Below are 20,325 nucleotides of genomic sequence, written 5' to 3'. Positions count from 1 at the left end.
AAATAATTAAAAACACTAAAAAATTAATACAATAAAATACTATAATAACAGAAAATAACTAAAAAATAATACAAGAAAATAATAAAATATAATAAATAAAAAGATAACTTACAATAAAATTAATTAAAAAATAAAAATAACGTCAAATAAAAATTACACAACAATTTTTAACCAATACCACCACCACTTTGCCACAGCAACGCGTGGCCGGGCACAGCTAGTTAGAATTAGAATAGCTGTGCTTGGTGGTTAGGATCCCTGTGGTTAGGAAGCAGCCTGGCTTTGAAGCTGCAAGGCTGTTCAGTGCTATTCAAGTTGGACAACAGAGGATGGGAGGGGAGGAAACGAAAAATAGATACAGGCCAATCCGGTTTTGGGTTTTGTTTTTTTTAGTGAAGGACATACCTTGGATGTGTTGGTGTCTTGTGGCCAAATTTGGTGGCATTTGGACCAGTGGTTTTGTTGTTTACTCAGTCTGACAAATAGACTACATAAAATATTTATTATATGCAGTTAAAAGCCATACTTCAATAGTTCTGAAAAGGGCCTAATTTTGAATGGCGACTATGTTTAAATGTACTCTTGAAGTATGGCTTTTAACTGCATATAATAAATATTTTATCCTATACTTCCGTTAATTTTTAATTCCAAAACGTAACATATTTTCTGGATAGCCCTCGTGTGTATATATATATATATATATATATATATATATATATATGTGTGTGTGTGTGTGTGTGTGTGTGTGTGTGTGTGTGTGTATATATATATACACACACACACACACACACACACACACACACAGTAGAGTCCTGGTTATTCGACATAAACGGGCGGGCTGAATGTCGAATAACTGGATCTGACGGATAATAGGGAGGCCCTATTATCCAGCAAGCCGGTTGAAGGAAGTGTCCCGTGCACGTTGCTAGGTAGATAGCAAGCTGCCTAGCAACGTGCAGGAGCGCTTCTGCTCCACCTCTTGGGAAGTGCCCTGCGTGTTGCTAGGTAGATAACAAGTTACCTAGCAACACTAGGCCGAGTGCTCACTGCTCCGCCCCTTGGAAAGCGCCTGTGCGCGTTGCTAGGCAGCTTGCTATCTACCTAGCAACGCGCACAGGCGCCTGCCAAGGGGCAGAGCAGCGAGCACTCAGCTTAGCGAAGCGCGGTGTGCGTTGCTAGGTAGCTTGTTATCTACCTAGCAACGTGCACGGGCGCTTCTCTGCTCGCTGCCCTGCCTCTTGGGAGGTGCCTGTGCGTGTTGCTAGGTAGATAGCAAGCTACCTAGCAACGTGCATGAGCGCCTCCCAAGGGGACTGGGACGTCGGATAATACGGAGTGTCGGTTAACCGGAACTCTACTGTATCCCTGTTATAGAACTCCAATATGCCGATGATAACGTAGTCTATCTGGGAATCATCATGTAAAGGTGGACATTAGAATGCACGTTTTAAGCAGACAAGAGGGGCCTCACCTCCGCGATGGCCAGCTTCTCCTGCGCGACGTATCCCGAGACGTTGATCATCTCCATCCGGTCGCGCAGGGGCTCCGGGATGGTTTCGGTCACGTTTGCGGTGCAGATGAAGAGCACCTGGAAGGAAGGAAATGGGTTCTATGGGTCAGGAAAGGGCTCCAAGGGACCCCCAGGACAGACCCTTCCCCTTAAAATACCCAGTTATTCAAAGAAGAAGAACATGCCCTGGCAGAAGATGTCAAGCAAAGTGAAGAACCTGCTTTGATTGAAGTCAAAAATCAGAAACTCCTCAAAGCACAGCAGACAAAAAAACCAGTACAAGAAAACCGCACTACAAACTAGAGCAGAATCAGTACAAGAAAACCGCACTACAAACTAGAGCAGAATCAGTACAAGAAAACCGCACTACAAACTAGAGCAGAATCAGTACAAGAAAACCGCACTACAAACTAGAGCAGAATCGGTACAAGAAAACCGCACTACAAACTAGAGCAGAATCGGTACAAGAAAACCGCACTACAAACAAGAGCAGAATCAGTACAAGAAAACCGCACTACAAACTAGAGCAGAATCAGTACAAGAAAACCGCACTACAAACTAGAGCAGAATCAGTACAAGAAAACCGCACTACAAACAAGAGCAGAATCAGTACAAGAAAACCGCACTACAAACAAGAGCAGAATCAGTACAAGAAAACCGCACTACAAACTAGAGCAGAATCAGTACAAGAAAACCGCACTACAAACTAGAGCAGAATCAGTACAAGAAAACCGCACTACAAACTAGAGCAGAATCAGTACAAGAAAACCGCACTACAAACTAGAGCAGAATCGGTACAAGAAAACCGCACTACAAACTAGAGCAGAATCAGTACAAGAAAACCGCACTACAAACTAGAGCAGATTCAGTACAAGAAAACCGCACTACAAACTAGAGCAGAATCAGTACAAGAAAACCGCACTACAAACTAGAGCAGAATCAGTACAAGAAAACCGCACTACAAACTAGAGCAGAATCAGTACAAGAAAAGCGCACTACAAACTAGAGCAGAATCAGTACAAGAAAAGCGCACTACAAACAAGAGCAGAATCAGTACAAGAAAACCGCACTACAAACTAGAGCAGATTCAGTACAAGAAAACCGCACTACAAACTAGAGCAGAATCAGTACAAGAAAAGCGCACTACAAACTAGAGCAGAATCAGTACAAGAAAACCGCACTACAAACTAGAGCAGAATCAGTACAAGAAAAGCGCACTACAAACTAGAGCAGAATCAGTACAAGAAAACCGCACTACAAACTAGAGCAGATTCAGTACAAGAAAACCGCACTACAAACTAGAGCAGAATCAGTACAAGAAAACCGCACTACAAACTAGAGCAGATTCAGTACAAGAAAACCGCACTACAAACTAGAGCAGAATCAGTACAAGAAAAGCGCACTACAAACTAGAGCAGAATCAGTACAAGAAAACCGCACTACAAACTAGAGCAGAATCAGTACAAGAAAAGCGCACTACAAACAAGAGCAGAATCAGTACAAGAAAACCGCACTACAAACTAGAGCAGATTCAGTACAAGAAAACCGCACTACAAACTAGAGCAGGATCAGTACAAGAAAACCGCACTACAAACTAGAGCAGAATCAGTACAAGAAAACCGCACTACAAACTAGAGCAGATTCAGTACAAGAAAACCGCACTACAAACTAGAGCAGATTCAGTACAAGAAAACCGCACTACAAACTAGAGCAGAATCAGTACAAGAAAACCGCACTACAAACTAGAGCAGGATCAGTACAAGAAAACCGCACTACAAACTAGAGCAGAATCAGTACAAGAAAAGCGCACTACAAACTAGAGCAGAATCAGTACAAGAAAACCGCACTACAAACTAGAGCAGAATCAGTACAAGAAAACCGCACTACAAACTAGAGCAGAATCAGTACAAGAAAACCGCACTACAAACTAGAGCAGGATCAGTACAAGAAAACCGCACTACAAACTAGAGCAGAATCAGTACAAGAAAACCGCACTACAAACTAGAGCAGATTCAGTACAAGAAAACCGCACTACAAACTAGAGCAGATTCAGTACAAGAAAACCGCACTACAAACTAGAGCAGAATCAGTACAAGAAAACCGCACTACAAACTAGAGCAGATTCAGTACAAGAAAACCGCACTACAAACTAGAGCAGAATCAGTACAAGAAAAGCGCACTACAAACTAGAGCAGAATCAGTACAAGAAAACCGCACTACAAACTAGAGCAGAATCAGTACAAGAAAAGCGCACTACAAACAAGAGCAGAATCAGTACAAGAAAACCGCACTACAAACTAGAGCAGATTCAGTACAAGAAAACCGCACTACAAACTAGAGCAGAATCAGTACAAGAAAACCGCACTACAAACTAGAGCAGAATCAGTACAAGAAAACCGCACTACAAACTAGAGCAGAATCAGTACAAGAAAAGCGCACTACAAACTAGAGCAGAATCAGTACAAGAAAAGCGCACTACAAACAAGAGCAGAATCAGTACAAGAAAACCGCACTACAAACTAGAGCAGAATCAGTACAAGAAAACCGCACTACAAACTAGAGCAGATTCAGTACAAGAAAACCGCACTACAAACTAGAGCAGATTCAGTACAAGAAAACTGCACTACAAACTAGAGCAGAATCAGTACAAGAAAACCGCACTACAAACTAGAGCAGAATCAGTACAAGAAAACCGCACTACAAACTAGAGCAGAATCAGTACAAGAAAACCGCACTACAAACTAGAGCAGAATCGGTACAAGAAAACCGCACTACAAACTAGAGCAGATTCAGTACAAGAAAACCGCACTACAAACTAGAGCAGATTCAGTACAAGAAAACCGCACTACAAACTAGAGCAGAATCAGTACAAGAAAACCGCACTACAAACTAGAGCAGAATCAGTACAAGAAAACCGCACTACAAACTAGAGCAGAATCAGTACAAGAAAACCGCACTACAAACTAGAGCAGAATCAGTACAAGAAAACCGCACTACAAACTAGAGCAGAATCAGTACAAGAAAACCGCACTACAAACTAGAGCAGAATCAGTACAAGAAAACCGCACTACAAACTAGAGCAGAATCAGTACAAGAAAACCGCACTACAAACTAGAGCAGAATCAGTACAAGAAAACCGCACTACAAACTAGAGCAGAATCAGTACAAGAAAACCGCACTACAACAACAACAACAACAACAACAACAACAACAAGTAGTAGTAACATTATTATTAATGGGTGGCTTTCTATACCAATAGTTATGTTATAATGTGCACCCCTTGGAAATAATAATAATAATAATAATAATAATAATAATAATAATAATAACAACAAGAGGAAGAAGAAGAAGACGAAGTAGTAGTAGTAGTAGTAGTAGTAGTAGTAGTGCCATTATTACTGTTAATGGGTGGCTTTATATACCAGTAGTTATAATGTGTACACTTTGGAAATAATAATAATAATAATAATAATAATAACAAGTAGTAGTAGTAGCAGTAGTAGTACCATTATTACTGTTAACGGGTGGCTTTATATACCAGTAGTTATAATGTGGTCACTTTGGAAATAATAATAATAATAATAATAATAATAATAATAATAATAATAATAGTAATAATAATAAGTAGTAGTAGTAGTAGTAGTACCATTATTACTGTTAATGGGTGGTTTTATATACCAGTAGTATTCTTTGGAAATAATAATAATAATAATAATAAGAATAAGAATAAGAAGAAGAAGAAGTAATAGTACCATTATTACTGTTAATGGGTGGCTTTATATACCAGTAGTTATAACGTGTACATTTTGGAAATAATAATAATAATAATAATAATAATAATAATAATAAGAAGAAGAAGAAGAAGAAGAACAACAACAACAACAACAACAACAACAAAAACAACAACAAGTAGTAGTGACATTATTATTAATGGGTGACTTTCTATACCAATAGTTATGTTATAATGTGCACCCCTTGGAAATAATAATAATAATAATAATAATAATAATAATAATAATAATAATAACAACAACAAGAGGAAGAAGAAGACAAAGTAGTAGTAGTAGTAGTAGTAGTAGTGCCATTATTACTGTTAATGGGTGGCTTTATATACCAGTAGTTATAATGTGTACACTTTGGAAATAATAATAATAATAACAACAACAACAACAACAAGGGGAAGAAGAAGAAGACGAAGTAGTAGTAGTAGTAGTAGTAGTACCATTATTACTGTTAATGGGTAGCTTTATATACCAGTAGTTATAACGTGTATACTTTGGAAATAATAATAACAACAACAACAACAAGAGGAAGAAGAACGAAGTAGTAGTAGTAGTAGTAGTAGTACCATTATTACTGTTAATGAGTGGCTTTATATACCAGTAGTATTCTTTGGAAATAATAATAATAATAATAATAATAATAATAATAATAATAATAATAATAATGAACAATGAGGAGAGGCCCACCTTGGAGAGGTCCACGGGGACGTCCAGGTAGTGGTCCAGGAAGTTGGCGTTCTGCTCGGGGTCCAGCAGCTCCAGCAGGGCCGAGGAGGGGTCCCCTTGGTAGCCCCGGCCGATCTTGTCCACCTGCAACACCGAGAAAAGATCTGCAGATGGTATTTGGAGTCCTCGGGAGCCACTGGGGTCCCGTGGTGCCACCACCGTACCTCGTCGATCAGGATGAGGGGGTTCTCCGTCTTGGTCTTCTTCAGGCACTGGATGATCTTCCCCGGCATGGCGCCCACGTACGTCCGCCTGAGAAACACAAACAGAGGCCACGTTTTGATTTTCTGTTTTCCCTCCACCACGGACATCCCAGTGAGCACCGTGAAAATGTCCAAGAGCCCTGGGATGTCCTCCACCAACACCACACTGCCCACCACCGAAGTTTCAGGGACAGTTTCCTCCTAGATTTCATGTGTTTCCTCCACCACAGACACCCCAGTTATAGTGATCACGTGGACATGTCCAATAGCCCTGACAACGTCCTCCACGAACACCACACTGCCCACCACCCAAGTTTCGGGGACAGTTTCCTCCTAGATTTCATGTATTTCCTCCACCACAGACATCCCAGTTATAGTAAGCGCATGGACATATCCAAGAGCCCTGACAACGTCCTCCACAAGCACCACACTGCCCACCACCCAAGTTTCGGGGACAGTTTCCTCCTAGATTTCATGTATTTCCTCCACCACAGACACCCCAGTTATAGTGAGCATGTTGACATGTCCAAGAGCCCTGACAACGTCCTCCACAAACACCCCACTGCCCACCACCCAAGTTTCGGGGACAGTTTCCTCCTAGATTTTCTCTATTTCCTCCACCACAGACACCCCAGTTATAATGAGTGCCATGAACATGTCCAATAGCCCTGACAAAGTCCTCCACAAACATCACACTGCCCACCCCGAACCACGTTTCGGGGACAATTTCCTCCTAGATTTCATGTGTTTCCCCCACCACAGACACCCCAGTGTTCCTGACTCTGGTGTGGAATTTGCACGACTCCGCCCACGGCCTCTCCCTTATCCCTTTCCTACTCTTCTCTATGGCACACAGCAAGCAGAGGAATTGATCAGCAACTGAACATCGTACATGTTGTGTTTTTCCTCCACCACAGACACCCCAGTGTTCCTGACTCTGGTGTGGAATTTGCATGACTCCGCCCAGGGCCTCTCCCTTAACCCTTTCCTACTCTTCTCTATGGCACACAGCAAGCAGAGGAATTGATCAGCAACTGAACATCCTACATGTTGTGTTTATCCTCCACCACAGACACCCCAGTGTTCCTGACATGTTCCTTGCATGCCCACCTGTGCCCTTTGATTTCAGCCACGTCGGTCATCCCTCCGACGCTGAAGCGGAAGTACTCCCGGTTGAGGGCCCGGGCGATGGAGCGGGCGATGCTGGTTTTGCCGACCCCCGGCGGCCCGTAGAAGCAGAGGATCTTGCCCTGCGTGGAGCCCCGCAACTGGCTGACCGCAATGAACTCCTGCGGAAGAAAACGACGGAAGAAGAAGAAAATCCATCGATTCATCGACCACTTGTGACACCGAGTCCTTGATGGAGTACTTCCTCATTCTTTCTGGACATTTTAATGGTGTTGTATAATAGTCAAATTAGCCTCCCTGCATAAAGCGGTACCTATATTTCCTAGTGTTTTTCGAGCTGCGTAGCTGGGCTATTAACCGTCGGGAGCTCAATCCAACCCGAGCTGGCTTCGAACTCATGACCTCGGTCAGTAGTGATTTATTTCATCTGGCTACTAACCAGCGGCGCCACAGCCCGGCCCTTTTCCACTCCCAATCGGTCTCTTTCTGGGGACGTCACCTTTCGGACATACCGTATATACTCGAGTATAAGCCAACCCGAATATAAGCCGAGGCACCTAATTTTACCACCAAAAAAACTGGGAAAACACTGACTCCAGTATAAGCCGAGATACCAATAAAATTACCGTATATACTTGTGTATAAGCCGAGGCACCTAATTTGACCACAAAAAAACTGGGAAAACATTGACTCCAGTATAAGCCGAGATACCAATCAAATTACCGTATATACTTGTGTATAAGCCGAGGCACCTAATTTGACCACAAAAAAACTGGGAAAACATTGACTCCAGTATAAGCCGAGATACCAATAAAATTACCGTATATACTTGTGTATAAGCCGAGGCACCTAATTTGACCACAAAAAAACTGGGAAAACATTGACTCCAGTATAAGCCGAGATACCAATCAAATTACCGTATATACTCAAGCATAAGTCGACCCAAATATAAGCCGAGGCACCTAATTTGACCACCAAAAAAAACTGGGAAAACATTGACTCCAGTATAAGCCGAGGGTGGGAAATTTCAGAAATAAAAATACCGTATATACTCAAGTATAAGCCGACCCGAATATAAGCCGAGGCACCTAATTTTACCACCAAAAAAACTGGGAAAACATTGACTCCAGTATAAGCCGAGGTACCAATAAAATTACTGTATATACTCGAGTATAAGCCGACCCGAATATAAGACGAGGCGCCTAATTTTAACCACAAAATAACTGGGAAAACATTGACTCCAGTATAAGCCGAGATACCAATAAAATTACCGTATATACTTGTGTATAAGCCAAGGCACCTAATTTGACCACAAAAAAACTGGGAAAACATTGACTCCAGTATAAGCCCAGATACCAATAAAATTACCGTATATACTTGTGTATAAGCCGACCCGAATATAAGCCGAGGCACCTAAATTTACCACCAAAAAAACTGGGAAAACATTGACTCCAGTATAAGCCGAGATACCAATCAAATTACCGTATATACTCAAGCATAAGTCGACCCGAATATAAGCCGAGGCACCTAATTTTACCACCAAAAAAACTGGGAAAACATTGACTCCAGTATAAGCCAAGATACCAAATTACCGTATATACTCAAGCATAAGTCGACCCGAATATAAGCCGAGGCACCTAATTTGACCCCAAAAAAACTGGGAAAACATTGACTCCAGTATAAGCCCAGATACCAATAAAATTACCGTATATACTTGTGTATAAGCCAACCCGAATATAAGCCGAGGCACCTAAATTTACCACCAAAAAAACTGGGAAAACATTGACTCCAGTATAAGCCGAGATACCAATCAAATTACCGTATATACTCAAGCATAAGTCGACCCGAATATAAGCCGAGGCACCTAATTTTACCACCAAAAAAACTGGGAAAACATTGACTCCAGTATAAGCCAAGATACCAAATTACCGTATATACTCAAGCATAAGTCGACCCGAATATAACCCGAATATAAGCTGAGGCACCTAACTATACCACAAAATAACTGGGAAAACACTGACTCCAGTATAAGCCGAGATACCAATAAAATTACCGTATATACTTGTGTATAAACCAACCCGAATATAAGCCGATGCACCTAACTATACCACAAAATAACTGGGAAAACATTGACTCCAGTATAAGCCGAGATACCAATCAAATTACCGTATATACTTGTGTATAAGCCGAGGCACCTAATTTGACCACAAAAAAACTGGGAAAACATTGACTCCAGTATAAGCCGAGATACCAATAAAATTACTGTATATACTTGTGTATAAGCCGACCCGAATATAAGACGAGGCGCCTAATTTTAACCACAAAAAAACTGGAAAAACATTGACTCCAGTATAAGCCGAGGGTGGTAAATTTCAGAAATAAAAATAGATAATAATAAAATTACATTAATTGAGGTCTCAGTAGGTAAAATGTTTCTGAATATTTACATAAAGCTCAAATTTAAGATAAGACTCTCCAACTCTGATCAAATCACGATTCTCATCTTCTTCAATCTCAATGTGCTTATGTATCCTTTTAATAACAATAGAGTAAAATAATACATGTAATAATAATAATAATAAATACAGGAAAATAATACATGTAATAATAGAGTAAAATAATTAATAATAATAATAATAATAATAGAGTAAAATAATAATGTAATAATAATAATAATAATAATAATAAAGACAGGAAAAAATACATGTAATAATAAATAGAGTAAAATAATCAATGTAATACAGTAGAGTCTCACTGATCCAACATAAACGGGCTGGCAGAATGTTGGATAAGCGAATATGTTGGATAATAAGGAGGGATTAAGAAAAAACCTATTAAACATCAAAATAGGTTATGATTTTACAAATGAAGCACCAAAACATCATGTTAGACAACAAATTTGGCAGAAAAAGTAGTTAAATACACAGTGATGTTATGTATTAATTACTGTATTTACAAATTTAGCACCAAAATATCACGATATATTGAAAACATTGACTACAAAAATGCGTTGGATAATCCAGAATGCTGGACAAGTGAGACTCTACTGTAGTTCAATACACAGTAACGCTATGTATTAATTACTGTATTTACAAATTTAGCACCCAAAGATCACAATGTATTGAAAACATTGACTACAAAAATGCGTTGGATAATCCAGAATGTTGGATAAGTGAGACTCTACTGTAGTTCAATACACAGTAACGCTATGTATTAATTACTGTATTTACAAATTTAGCACCCAAAGATCACAATGTATTGAAAACATTGACTACAAAAATGCGTTGGATAATCCAGAACGTTGGATAAGTGAGACTCTACTGTAGTTCTAACTGTTTTATGTGCTGTTTTATATTTTATATCTAATTGTTGCCACTGTTGTAAGCTGCCCTGAGTCCCTTTGGGTGAGAAGGGCGGGATATAAATGTGAGAAAAAAATCTATATATATAAAAGGGTAATGGGATCACGGCGCCGGACAAAACAACTAAAACTAAACGCCCCACAACCTTGAATATTGACAGCATTCAACGTTGTTTCATACAACAAAAAGAAAAGAAAAATTAAGTCCTAGCCACAGCAACGCGGGGCCAGGCACAGCTAGTAATAAATAAATAAAAAAAACGTCCAGCAGTGTGCAGAAAGGAATGAGGAAGTACTCCATCAAGGACTCGGTGTCACAAGTGGATGGTGAAGCCGGAAGCTGGAAAAGGTTAAATTGCCTCTGTGTCTGTCTCTATATGTCTAATGGCATTGAATGTTTGCCATGTCTATGTACATTGCGATCTGCCCTGAATATAAATACTGTAAACAAATCTATATATATAAAAGGATAAAGTTGTTTGCGCAGTGACTATAACAACAAAACTAAACATCCCAGAAATACGAAATTTGGCAACATAATGCAAAAGGCTTGCCTCCAGGTTACAACAACACATCCACACCACAAAACCACAATCCGGACCCACAAAACTCACAACAACGCATCATGCGATAACAACACAACTAAACGCCCCAGAAATACAAAACTTGGCAACACAATGCAAAAGCCTTGCCTCCCAGTTGTAACAACACAACCACACCACAAAACCACACAGGACCCACAAAACTCACAACAACGCATCATGCGATAACAACACAACTAAACGCCCCAGAAATACAAAACTTGGCAACACAATGCAAAAGCCTTGCCTCCCAGTTGTAACAACACAACCACACCACAAAACCACAATCCGGACCCACAAAACTCACAACAACGCATCATGCGATAACAACACAACTAAACGCCCCAGAAATACAAAACTTGGCAACACAATGCAAAAGCCTTGCCTCCCAGTTGTAACAACACAACCACACCACAAAACCACAATCCGGACCCATAAAACTCACAACAACGCATCATGCGATAACAACACAACTAAACGCCCCAGAAATACAAAACTTGGCAACACAATGCAAAAGCCTTGCCTCCCAGTTGTAACAACACAACCACACCACAAAACCACACAGGACCCACAAAACTCACAACAACGCATCATGCGATAACAACACAACTAAACGCCCCAGAAATACAAAACTTGGCAACACAATGCAAAAGCCTTGCCTCCCAGTTGTAACAACACAACCACACCACAAAACCACACAGGACCCACAAAACTCACAACAACGCATCATGCGATAACAACACAACTAAACGCCCCAGAAATACAAAACTTGGCAACACAATGCAAAAGCCTTGCCTCCCAGTTGTAACAACACAACCACACCACAAAACCACACAGGACCCACAAAACTCACAACAACACATCATGCGATAACAACACAACTAAACACCCCAGAAATACGAAACTTGGCAACACAATGCAAAAGCCTTCCCTCCAGGTTGTAACAACACAACCACACCACAAAACCACAATCCGGACCCATAAAACTCACAACAACGCATCGTGACTATAACAACACAACTAAACGCCCCAGAAATACAAAACTTGACAACACAACACAAAAGCCTTTTCTCCCGGTTGTAACAACACAACTACACCACAAAACCACAATCCGGACCCACAAAACTCACAACAACGCATTGTGACTATAACAAATACAAAATTTGACAACACAACTCATCCACCTCCCCAATCCCTACATTCACACTTGGCCTCCAAAAAAACAATTACAATAATAACAATGACAACAACAACAACAAGAATCAACACCATCACAGGCAAGAAACAGCCAGGCACTGAGGCTGAGAGGCCAGTCAGTGCTACACTGGGCCTCCAAAAAACAATACAGTAGCATCTAACTTATCCAACCTTCATAATCACTACAACAACAATAATAATAAACACCTACACAGGCAAAACAAAAAAAAAAGGACTATTGTACCACAATAAAAATATAAACCGCACTCAGCAGAATCAGATATTACAATTAACAACAAACCAAAGACAACAGGGATCTCAAGCAATTATCAATCAACACAAAAATTGAAGAAGGGAACAGACTTCAAATACTACTACTAATGTGAGTATAAAGAAGGTGGAGGTCACAGCATCAATACAACCTAATGTAGACGGACCAACACCACCAGACTCAGACACAGCAACGCGTGGCCGGGCACAGCTAGTAAATAAATAAATAAATAGGATCCCGGCGGACTGTCCTCACCAGCACTCTCTTCTTGACGTCCTCCATGCCGTAGTGGTCTTCCTCCAGGACGGCCTGGGCGCGGACCAGGTCCAGGTTCTCCTCGCTGCACTTGCCCCACGGGATGGACGTCAGCCAGTCCAGGTAGTTGCGGGTCACGCTGGAAGAGAACAGGCCAGGGTCAGTATTGGGACACGGAAATTAGGATTATTATTATTCATTCATTTCTATCCCGCTTTCCTCCAGTGGGTGGAATTCAAAGCGCCATACAACATATAACATTAGCATTATTATTATTATTTTATTGTATGACATAGCAAACAAGATACGACTATAAAATCTGTATTTTATAGGCAGTGTGGAAGAGGCCTAAACCCCCTTTAGGACCCTCCCACTTCTTCTCGTAATAAATTTATAAATATACTAGCTGTGCCCGGCCAGGCGTTGCTGTGGCAAAGTGGTGGTGGTATTGGTTAAAAATTGCTGTGTAATTTTTATTTGACTTTATTTGCATTTTTTTATTAATTTTATTGTAAGTTATATTTTTATTTATTATATTTTATTATTTTCTTGTATTATTTTTAGTTATTTTCTGTTATTATAGTATTTTAGTGTTTTTTATTGTTTTTTATTGGGTTGCTAGGAGACCAAGTTGGAGGAGCTTAGCCTTCTAACTGGCAGCAATTGGATAAAAGCAATTATTCCTCTCTCTCTCTAATGAGGACTTTATTTTTCTTTTCTTTTTGTTATATCAACCTAGAGGCGTGGATGAGGGGTTGTGTTGTCAAATTTCGAGGTTGGGGGGCCTGTAGTTTTGTTGTTTTGTGGGTCGCCGTGATGCCATCACTCTTTTGTATATATAGAAAGACTGTCCAACTCGGATCAAATCATGATTCTCATCTTCTTCAATGTAAATGTGCTTATGTATCCTTTTAATAATAATAGAGTAAAATAAGACATGTAATAATAATAATAATACAGGAAAATACATGTAATAATAAATAGAGTAAAATAATAAATGCAATAATAATAATATCAGAGTGAAATAATATATGTATTAATAATAATAAAAATAGAGTAAAATGAATGAAATAGTAGCAACAAAAAATAGAGAAAAATAATAAATGTAATAATACCAATAATAATAGAGAAAAATAATAAATATACCATATATTCTCGAGTATAAGCTGACCCAAATATAAGCCAACCAGGACCCTCACCCGAGTATAAGCCGAGGGGGGCTTTTTCGGTCTTAAAAAAGGGTTGAAAAACTTGGCTTATACTCGAGTATATACAGTAATTAAAAAAAATGGTTCTATTTATTTTATCTAATCTGTCAATCGTAATCTATCTATCTATAACTATAATGTACGTTTGTGGGACTGAGTAAACAACAAAACCACTGAACCAAATCTCACCAAATTTGGCCACAAAAGACATAGTCATCCCATCTATGTCTTTCAAACAAAAAACCTGGAAAATAAAGTCCAAATTAGAGGACGAGGAAGAGCCGTTTTCAACCCTGGCTGCCGGTCAGAAGGGTAGGCCCCATCCCCTTTAGGACCCGCCCCCTTCGTTTCCTAGTAAATTTATAAATATACTAGCTGTGCCCGGCCAGGCGTTGCTGTGGCAAAGTGGTGGTGGTATTGGTTAAAAATTGTTGTGTAATTTTAATTTGACTTTATTTGCATTTTTTATTAATTTTATTGTAAGTTATCTTTTTATTTATTATATTTTATCATTTTCTTGTATTATTTTTAGTTATTTTCTGTTATTATAGTATTTTAGTGTTTTTTATTATTTTTTATTGGGTTGCTAGGAAACCAAGTTGGAGGAGCTTAGCCTTCTAACTGGCAGCAATTGGATAAAAGCAATTATTCCTCTCTCTCTCTAATTAGGACTTTATTTTTCTTTTCTTTTTGTTGTATCAACCTAGAGGCGTGGATGATGGGTTGTGTTGTCAAATTTCGAGGTTGGGGAGCCTGTAGTTTTGTTGTTTTGTGGGTCGCCGTGATGCCATCACTCTTTTATATATATAGATAGATTGTATCAATTTTTTAGTGTTTTTTATTATTTTTATTGGGTTGCTAGGAGACCAAGTTGGAGGAGCTTAGCCTTCTAACTGGCAGCAATTGGATAAAAGCAATTATTCCTCTCTCTCTCTAATTAGGACTTTATTTTTCTTTTCTTTTTGTTGTATCAACCTAGAGGCGTGGATGATGGGTTGTGTTGTCAAATTTCGAGGTTGGGGAGCCTGTAGTTTTGTTGTTTTGTGGGTCGCCGTGATGCCATCACTCTTTTATATATATAGATAGATTGTATCAATTTTTTAGTGTTTTTTATTATTTTTATTGGGTTGCTAGGAGACCAAGTTGGAGGAGCTTAGCCTTCTAACTGGCAGCAATTGGATAAAAGCAATTATTCCTCTCTCTCTCTAATTAGGACTTTATTTTTCTTTTCTTTTTGTTGTATCAACCTAGAGCCGTGGATGATGGGTTGTGTTGTCAAATTTCGAGGTTGGGGGGCCTGTAGTTTTGTTGTTTTGTGGGTCGCCGTGATGCCATCACTCTTTTATATATATAGATAGATTGTATCAATTTTTAGTGTTTTTTATTATTTTTATTGGGTTGCTAGGAGACCAAGTTGGAGGAGCTTAGCCTTCTAACTGGCAGCAATTGGATAAAAGCAATTATTCCTCTCTCTCTCTAATTAGGACTTTATTTTTCTTTTCTTTTTGTTATATCAACCTAGAGGCGTGGATGAGGGGTTGTGTTGTCAAATTTCGAGGTTGGGGAGCCTGTAGTTTTGTTGTTTTGTGGGTCGCCGTGATGCCATCACTCTTTTATATATATAGATGTAATGTACGTTTGTGGGACTGAGTAAACAGCAAAACCACTGAACCAAATCTCACCAAATTTGGCCACAAAAGACATAGTCATCCCATCTATGTCTTTCAAACAAAAAACCTGGAAAATAAAGTCCAAATTAGAGGACGAGGAAGAGCCGTTTTCAATCCTGGCTGCCGGTCAGAAGGGTAGGCCCTGCTCCCCTTTAGGACCCGCCCCCTTCGTCTCCTAGTAAATTTATAAAGATATGAGGGTTCCTTTGGGGGGTTTAACCGGCCCGTATTCCACTCCACCCGCCACTCACTTGAACTCGGAGGAGTGGTTGTCCAGGAGGCCCAGCTTGTTGAGCTCCTCGTCGATGACCTCCATGACGTGCGCCGGGACCAGCAGCTCCTTCAGCCGCTCCCGGAACTTCTCCTCGATGGCGTCCTTGTCCTCCTTCTCCAGGCCCAGCTCCTTCTTGATGATCTTCAGCTGCTCCTGCAGCAGGTACTTGCGGTGCGTCTGCTTGATCTTCTCCTCCACCTGCCGGAAGGGAGGGAGGGAAGGAAGGGGGCGGCTCAGACCCCCAACTCACACTCGGGAGGGCGGCTGTTCTCCCCACAAACATTGCTAAGGGTCTCTCACCTCTCGCCCGAGGCGCTGCTGGAGCTTGCTGAGCTCGTACTCCTTCTTGAGCAGGGAGAGGGCCTTGTAGAGCCGCTTCGGGATCTGAGAGGGAAGAAAACAAAAGAAGGCGTCTCTTGCGAGCCCTATATATTCTTACTAGCGTTGCTGTGCTGAAGTATGGTGGTATTTTACCATAAAACCTGGGGAACCTTATTGACTCAAGTATAAGCCAAGGATGGGAAACACAGCAGCTACGGGCCAATTTCAAAATGAAAATAAGTCCCCATGAAATCCCTGCAATATTTGCGAGCCCTATATATTCTTACTAGCGTTGCTGTGGTGAAGTATGGTGGTATTTTACCAGAAAAACTGGGGAACTTTGTTGAGTATAAGCCAAGGATGGGAAACACAGCAGCTACGGGCCAATTTCAAAATGAAAATAGGTCCCAATGAAATCCCTGCAATATTTGCGAGCCCTATATATTCTTACTAGCGTTGCTGTGGCGAAGTATGGTGGTATTTTACCATAAAACCTGGGGAACCTTATTGACTCGAGTATAAGCCGAGGGTGGGAAACACAGCAGCTACGGGCCAATTTCAAAATGAAAATAGGTCCCAATGAAATCCCTGCAATATTTGCGAGCCCTATATATTCTTACTAGCGTTGCTGTGGCGAAGTATGGTGGTATTTTACCATAAAACCTGGGGAACCTTATTGACTCGAGTATAAGCCGAGGGTGGGAAATGCAGCAGCTACGGGTCAATTTCAAAATGAAAATAAGTCCCAATGAAATCCCTGCAATATTTGCGAGCCCTATATATTCTTACTAGCGTTGCTGTGGCGAAGTATGGTGGTATTTTACCATAAAAACTGGGGAACCTTATTGACTCGAGTATAAGCCGAGGGTGGGAAATGCAGCAGCTACGGGTCAATTTCAAAATGAAAATAGGTCCCAATGAAATCCCTGCAATATTTGCAAACCCTATATATTCTTACTAGCGTTGCTGTGGCGAAGTATGGTGGTATTTGACCATAAAAACTGGGGAACCTTATTGACTCGAGTATAAGCCGAGGGTGGGAAATGTAGCAGCTATGGGTCAATTTCAAAATGAAAATAGGTCCCAATGAAATCCCTGCAATATTTGCGAGCCCTATATATTCTTACTAGTGTTGCTGTGGCGAAGTATGGTGGTATTTTACCATAAAAACTGGGGAACCTTGTTGAGTATAAGCCGAGGGTGGGAAATGCAGCAGCTACAGTTCAATTTCAAAATGAAAATAGGTCCCAATGAAATCCCTGCAATATTTGCGAGCCCTATATATTCTTACTAGCGTTGCTGTGGCGAAGTATGGTGGTATTTTACCATAAAAACTGGGGAATCTTATTGACTCGAATATAAGCCAAGGATGGGAAACACAGCAGCTACGGGCCAATTTCAAAATGAAAATAAGTCCCAATGAAATCCCTGCAATATTTGCGAGCCCTATATATTCTTATTAGCGTTGCTGTGGCAAAGTATGGTGGTATTTTACCATAAAACCTGGGGAACCTTATTGACTCGAATATAAGCCGAGGATGGGAAACACAGCAGCTACGGGCCAATTTCAAAATGAAAATAAGTCCCAATGAAATCCCTGCAATATTTGCGAGCCCTATATATTCTTACTAGCGTTGCTGTGGCAAAGTATGGTGGTATTTTACCATAAAACTTGGGGAACCTTATTGCCTCAAGTATAAGCCGAGGATGGGAAACACAGCAGCTACGGGCCAATTTCAAAATGAAAATAGGTCCCCATGAAATCCCTGCAATATTTGCAAGCCCTATATATTCTTATTAGCGTTGCTGCGGTGAAGTATGGTGGTATTTTACCATAAAAACTGGGGAACCTTATTGCCTCAAGTATAAGCCGAGGGTGGGAAATGCAGCAGCAATGGGTCAATTTCAAAATGAAAATAAGTCCCAATGAAATCCCTGCAATATTTGCAAGCCCTATATATTCTTACTAGCGTTGCTGTGGCGAAGTATGGTGGTATTTTACCATAAAAACTGGGGAACCTTATTGACTCGAGTATAAGCCGAGGGTGGGAAACGCAGCAGCTACGGGCCAATTTCAAAATGAAAATAGGTCCCCATGAAATCCCTGCAATATTTGCAAGCCCTATATATTCTTACTAGCGTTGCTGTGGCGAAGTATGGTGGTATTTTACCATAAAACCTGGGGAACCTTATTGACTCAAGTATAAGCCGAGGGTGGGAAATGCAGCAGCTACAGGTCAATTTCAAAATGAAAATAGGTCCCCATGAAATCCCTGCAATATTTGCAAGCCCTATACATTCTTACTAGAGTTGCTGTGGCGAAGTATGGTGGTATTTTACCATAAAAACTGGGGAACCTTATTGACTCAAGTATAAGCCGAGGGTGGGAAATGCAGAAGCTACAGGTCAATTTCAAAATGAAAATAGGTCCCAATGAAATCCCTGCAATATTTGCAAGCCCTATATATTCATACTAGCTGTGCCCAGCAACGTGTTGCTGTGGCAAAGTATGGTGGTATGGATTAAATGAGGCCCCTTCTACACAGCTGTATGAAATGCAGAGTCTGCATTTTGGGTTATCAGCTGATTTTTCGATCTTGGCTTTGATTGCCTTTGTCCTGATGTCTTGCTCCTGGGCTGCAAGGATCAGGCCTTCTGTCTCCTTCTTCAGGGTCCCATTCGTGAGCCAGAGCCAGGTCTTCTCCTTATCAGCTTTTCCTTCCATTTTGTCAAGGAACTTTCCATGCAATGTTTTGTTGTGCCAGCTGTCAGCTCTAGTTTGTAGTGCGGTTTTCTTGTACTGATTCTGCTCTAGTTTGTAGTGCGGTTTTCTTGTACTGATTCTGCTCTAGTTTGTAGTGCGGTTTTCTTGTACTGATTTTGCTCTAGTTTGTAGTGCGGTTTTCTTGTACTGATTCTGCTCTAGTTTGTAGTGCGGTTTTCTTGTACTGGTTCTTTGTCTGCTGTGCTTTGCGGAGTTTCTGATGTTCGACTTCAATCAAAGCAGGTTCTTCACTTTGCTTTCCATCTTCTGCCAGGGCATGTTCTTCTTCTTTGACTGCTTGTTTGACTTGTAGGAGTCCTCTGCCCCCTGATCTTCTAGGCAGATATAGCCGGTCAACATCACTGCGACGGTGCAGGGAATGATGAATGGTCATGAGTTTTCTTGTTTTTCTGTCCAAATTGTCCAGTTCCACCAGTGTCCAGTTTATAATGCCAGCAGTATATCTTATGACAGGCCTGGCCCAGGTGTTTATGGCCTTGATGGTGTTGCCTCCATTGAGCTTGCTTTTGAGAATTTTTCTGACCCTTTGTGTGTATTCCTTACTGACCACAGTCTTCACATGTTCATGCTTGATGTTGTCCAGATGTAATATGCCCAGATATTTATAGGCCTCTGGCTGGTGACACTTTATTGTTTGGCCATTAGGCATATTTATGCCCTCACTTTCAATGATTTTTCCCTTCTTCAATGCCACTGTCGAACATTTGTCCAAACCAAACTCCATGCTGATATCAGTGCTAAAAATTCGGACAGTGTTAGTCAGAGACTGGATTTCAGTTTCTGTTTTCCCAAACAGCTTCAGGTCATCCATGTACATCAGATGCGAAATTTTGTGAGAATTCTTAGATGTTTGGTAGCCGAGATTTGTTTTTTGTAAGATTGTTGACAGAGGGATCATGGCAATAATGAAAAGCAGAGGGGACAATGAGTCTCCCTGGAAAATTCCTCTCCTGATGTTGACAAGTCCATAGCTTTCATTTCCAACAAACAGTTCAGTTTTCCAGTGCTCCATCATGTTTTCAATAAAGGTGCCAACGGTTTTACAAATCCCGA

The 20,325-nt window shown here is 40.6% G+C and overlaps 1 protein-coding gene across 1 annotated transcript in view; it reads right to left on the bottom strand.

The window, feature by feature from the left end:
• lonp1 (lon peptidase 1, mitochondrial) overlaps positions 1-20,325 on the bottom strand; it is a gene marked incomplete at its 5' end in the record, with an annotated part of 96,667 nt that overhangs the window by 32,102 nt on the left and 44,240 nt on the right. The window contains 7 exon segments of the mRNA XM_062960206.1: positions 1,472-1,588; positions 5,980-6,102; positions 6,183-6,270; positions 7,332-7,510; positions 13,015-13,153; positions 16,144-16,364; positions 16,467-16,550. Coding sequence (XP_062816276.1) covers positions 1,472-1,588; positions 5,980-6,102; positions 6,183-6,270; positions 7,332-7,510; positions 13,015-13,153; positions 16,144-16,364; positions 16,467-16,550 — 951 coding nt within the window.

The sequence above is a fragment of the Anolis carolinensis genome, unplaced genomic scaffold (assembly GCF_035594765.1).
Source record: "Anolis carolinensis isolate JA03-04 unplaced genomic scaffold, rAnoCar3.1.pri scaffold_7, whole genome shotgun sequence".
NCBI classification, from domain to species: domain Eukaryota; kingdom Metazoa; phylum Chordata; class Lepidosauria; order Squamata; family Dactyloidae; genus Anolis; species Anolis carolinensis.
The sequence above is the reverse complement of the archived record's forward strand: the minus strand, read 5'-3'. Positions and strand labels throughout refer to the sequence as shown.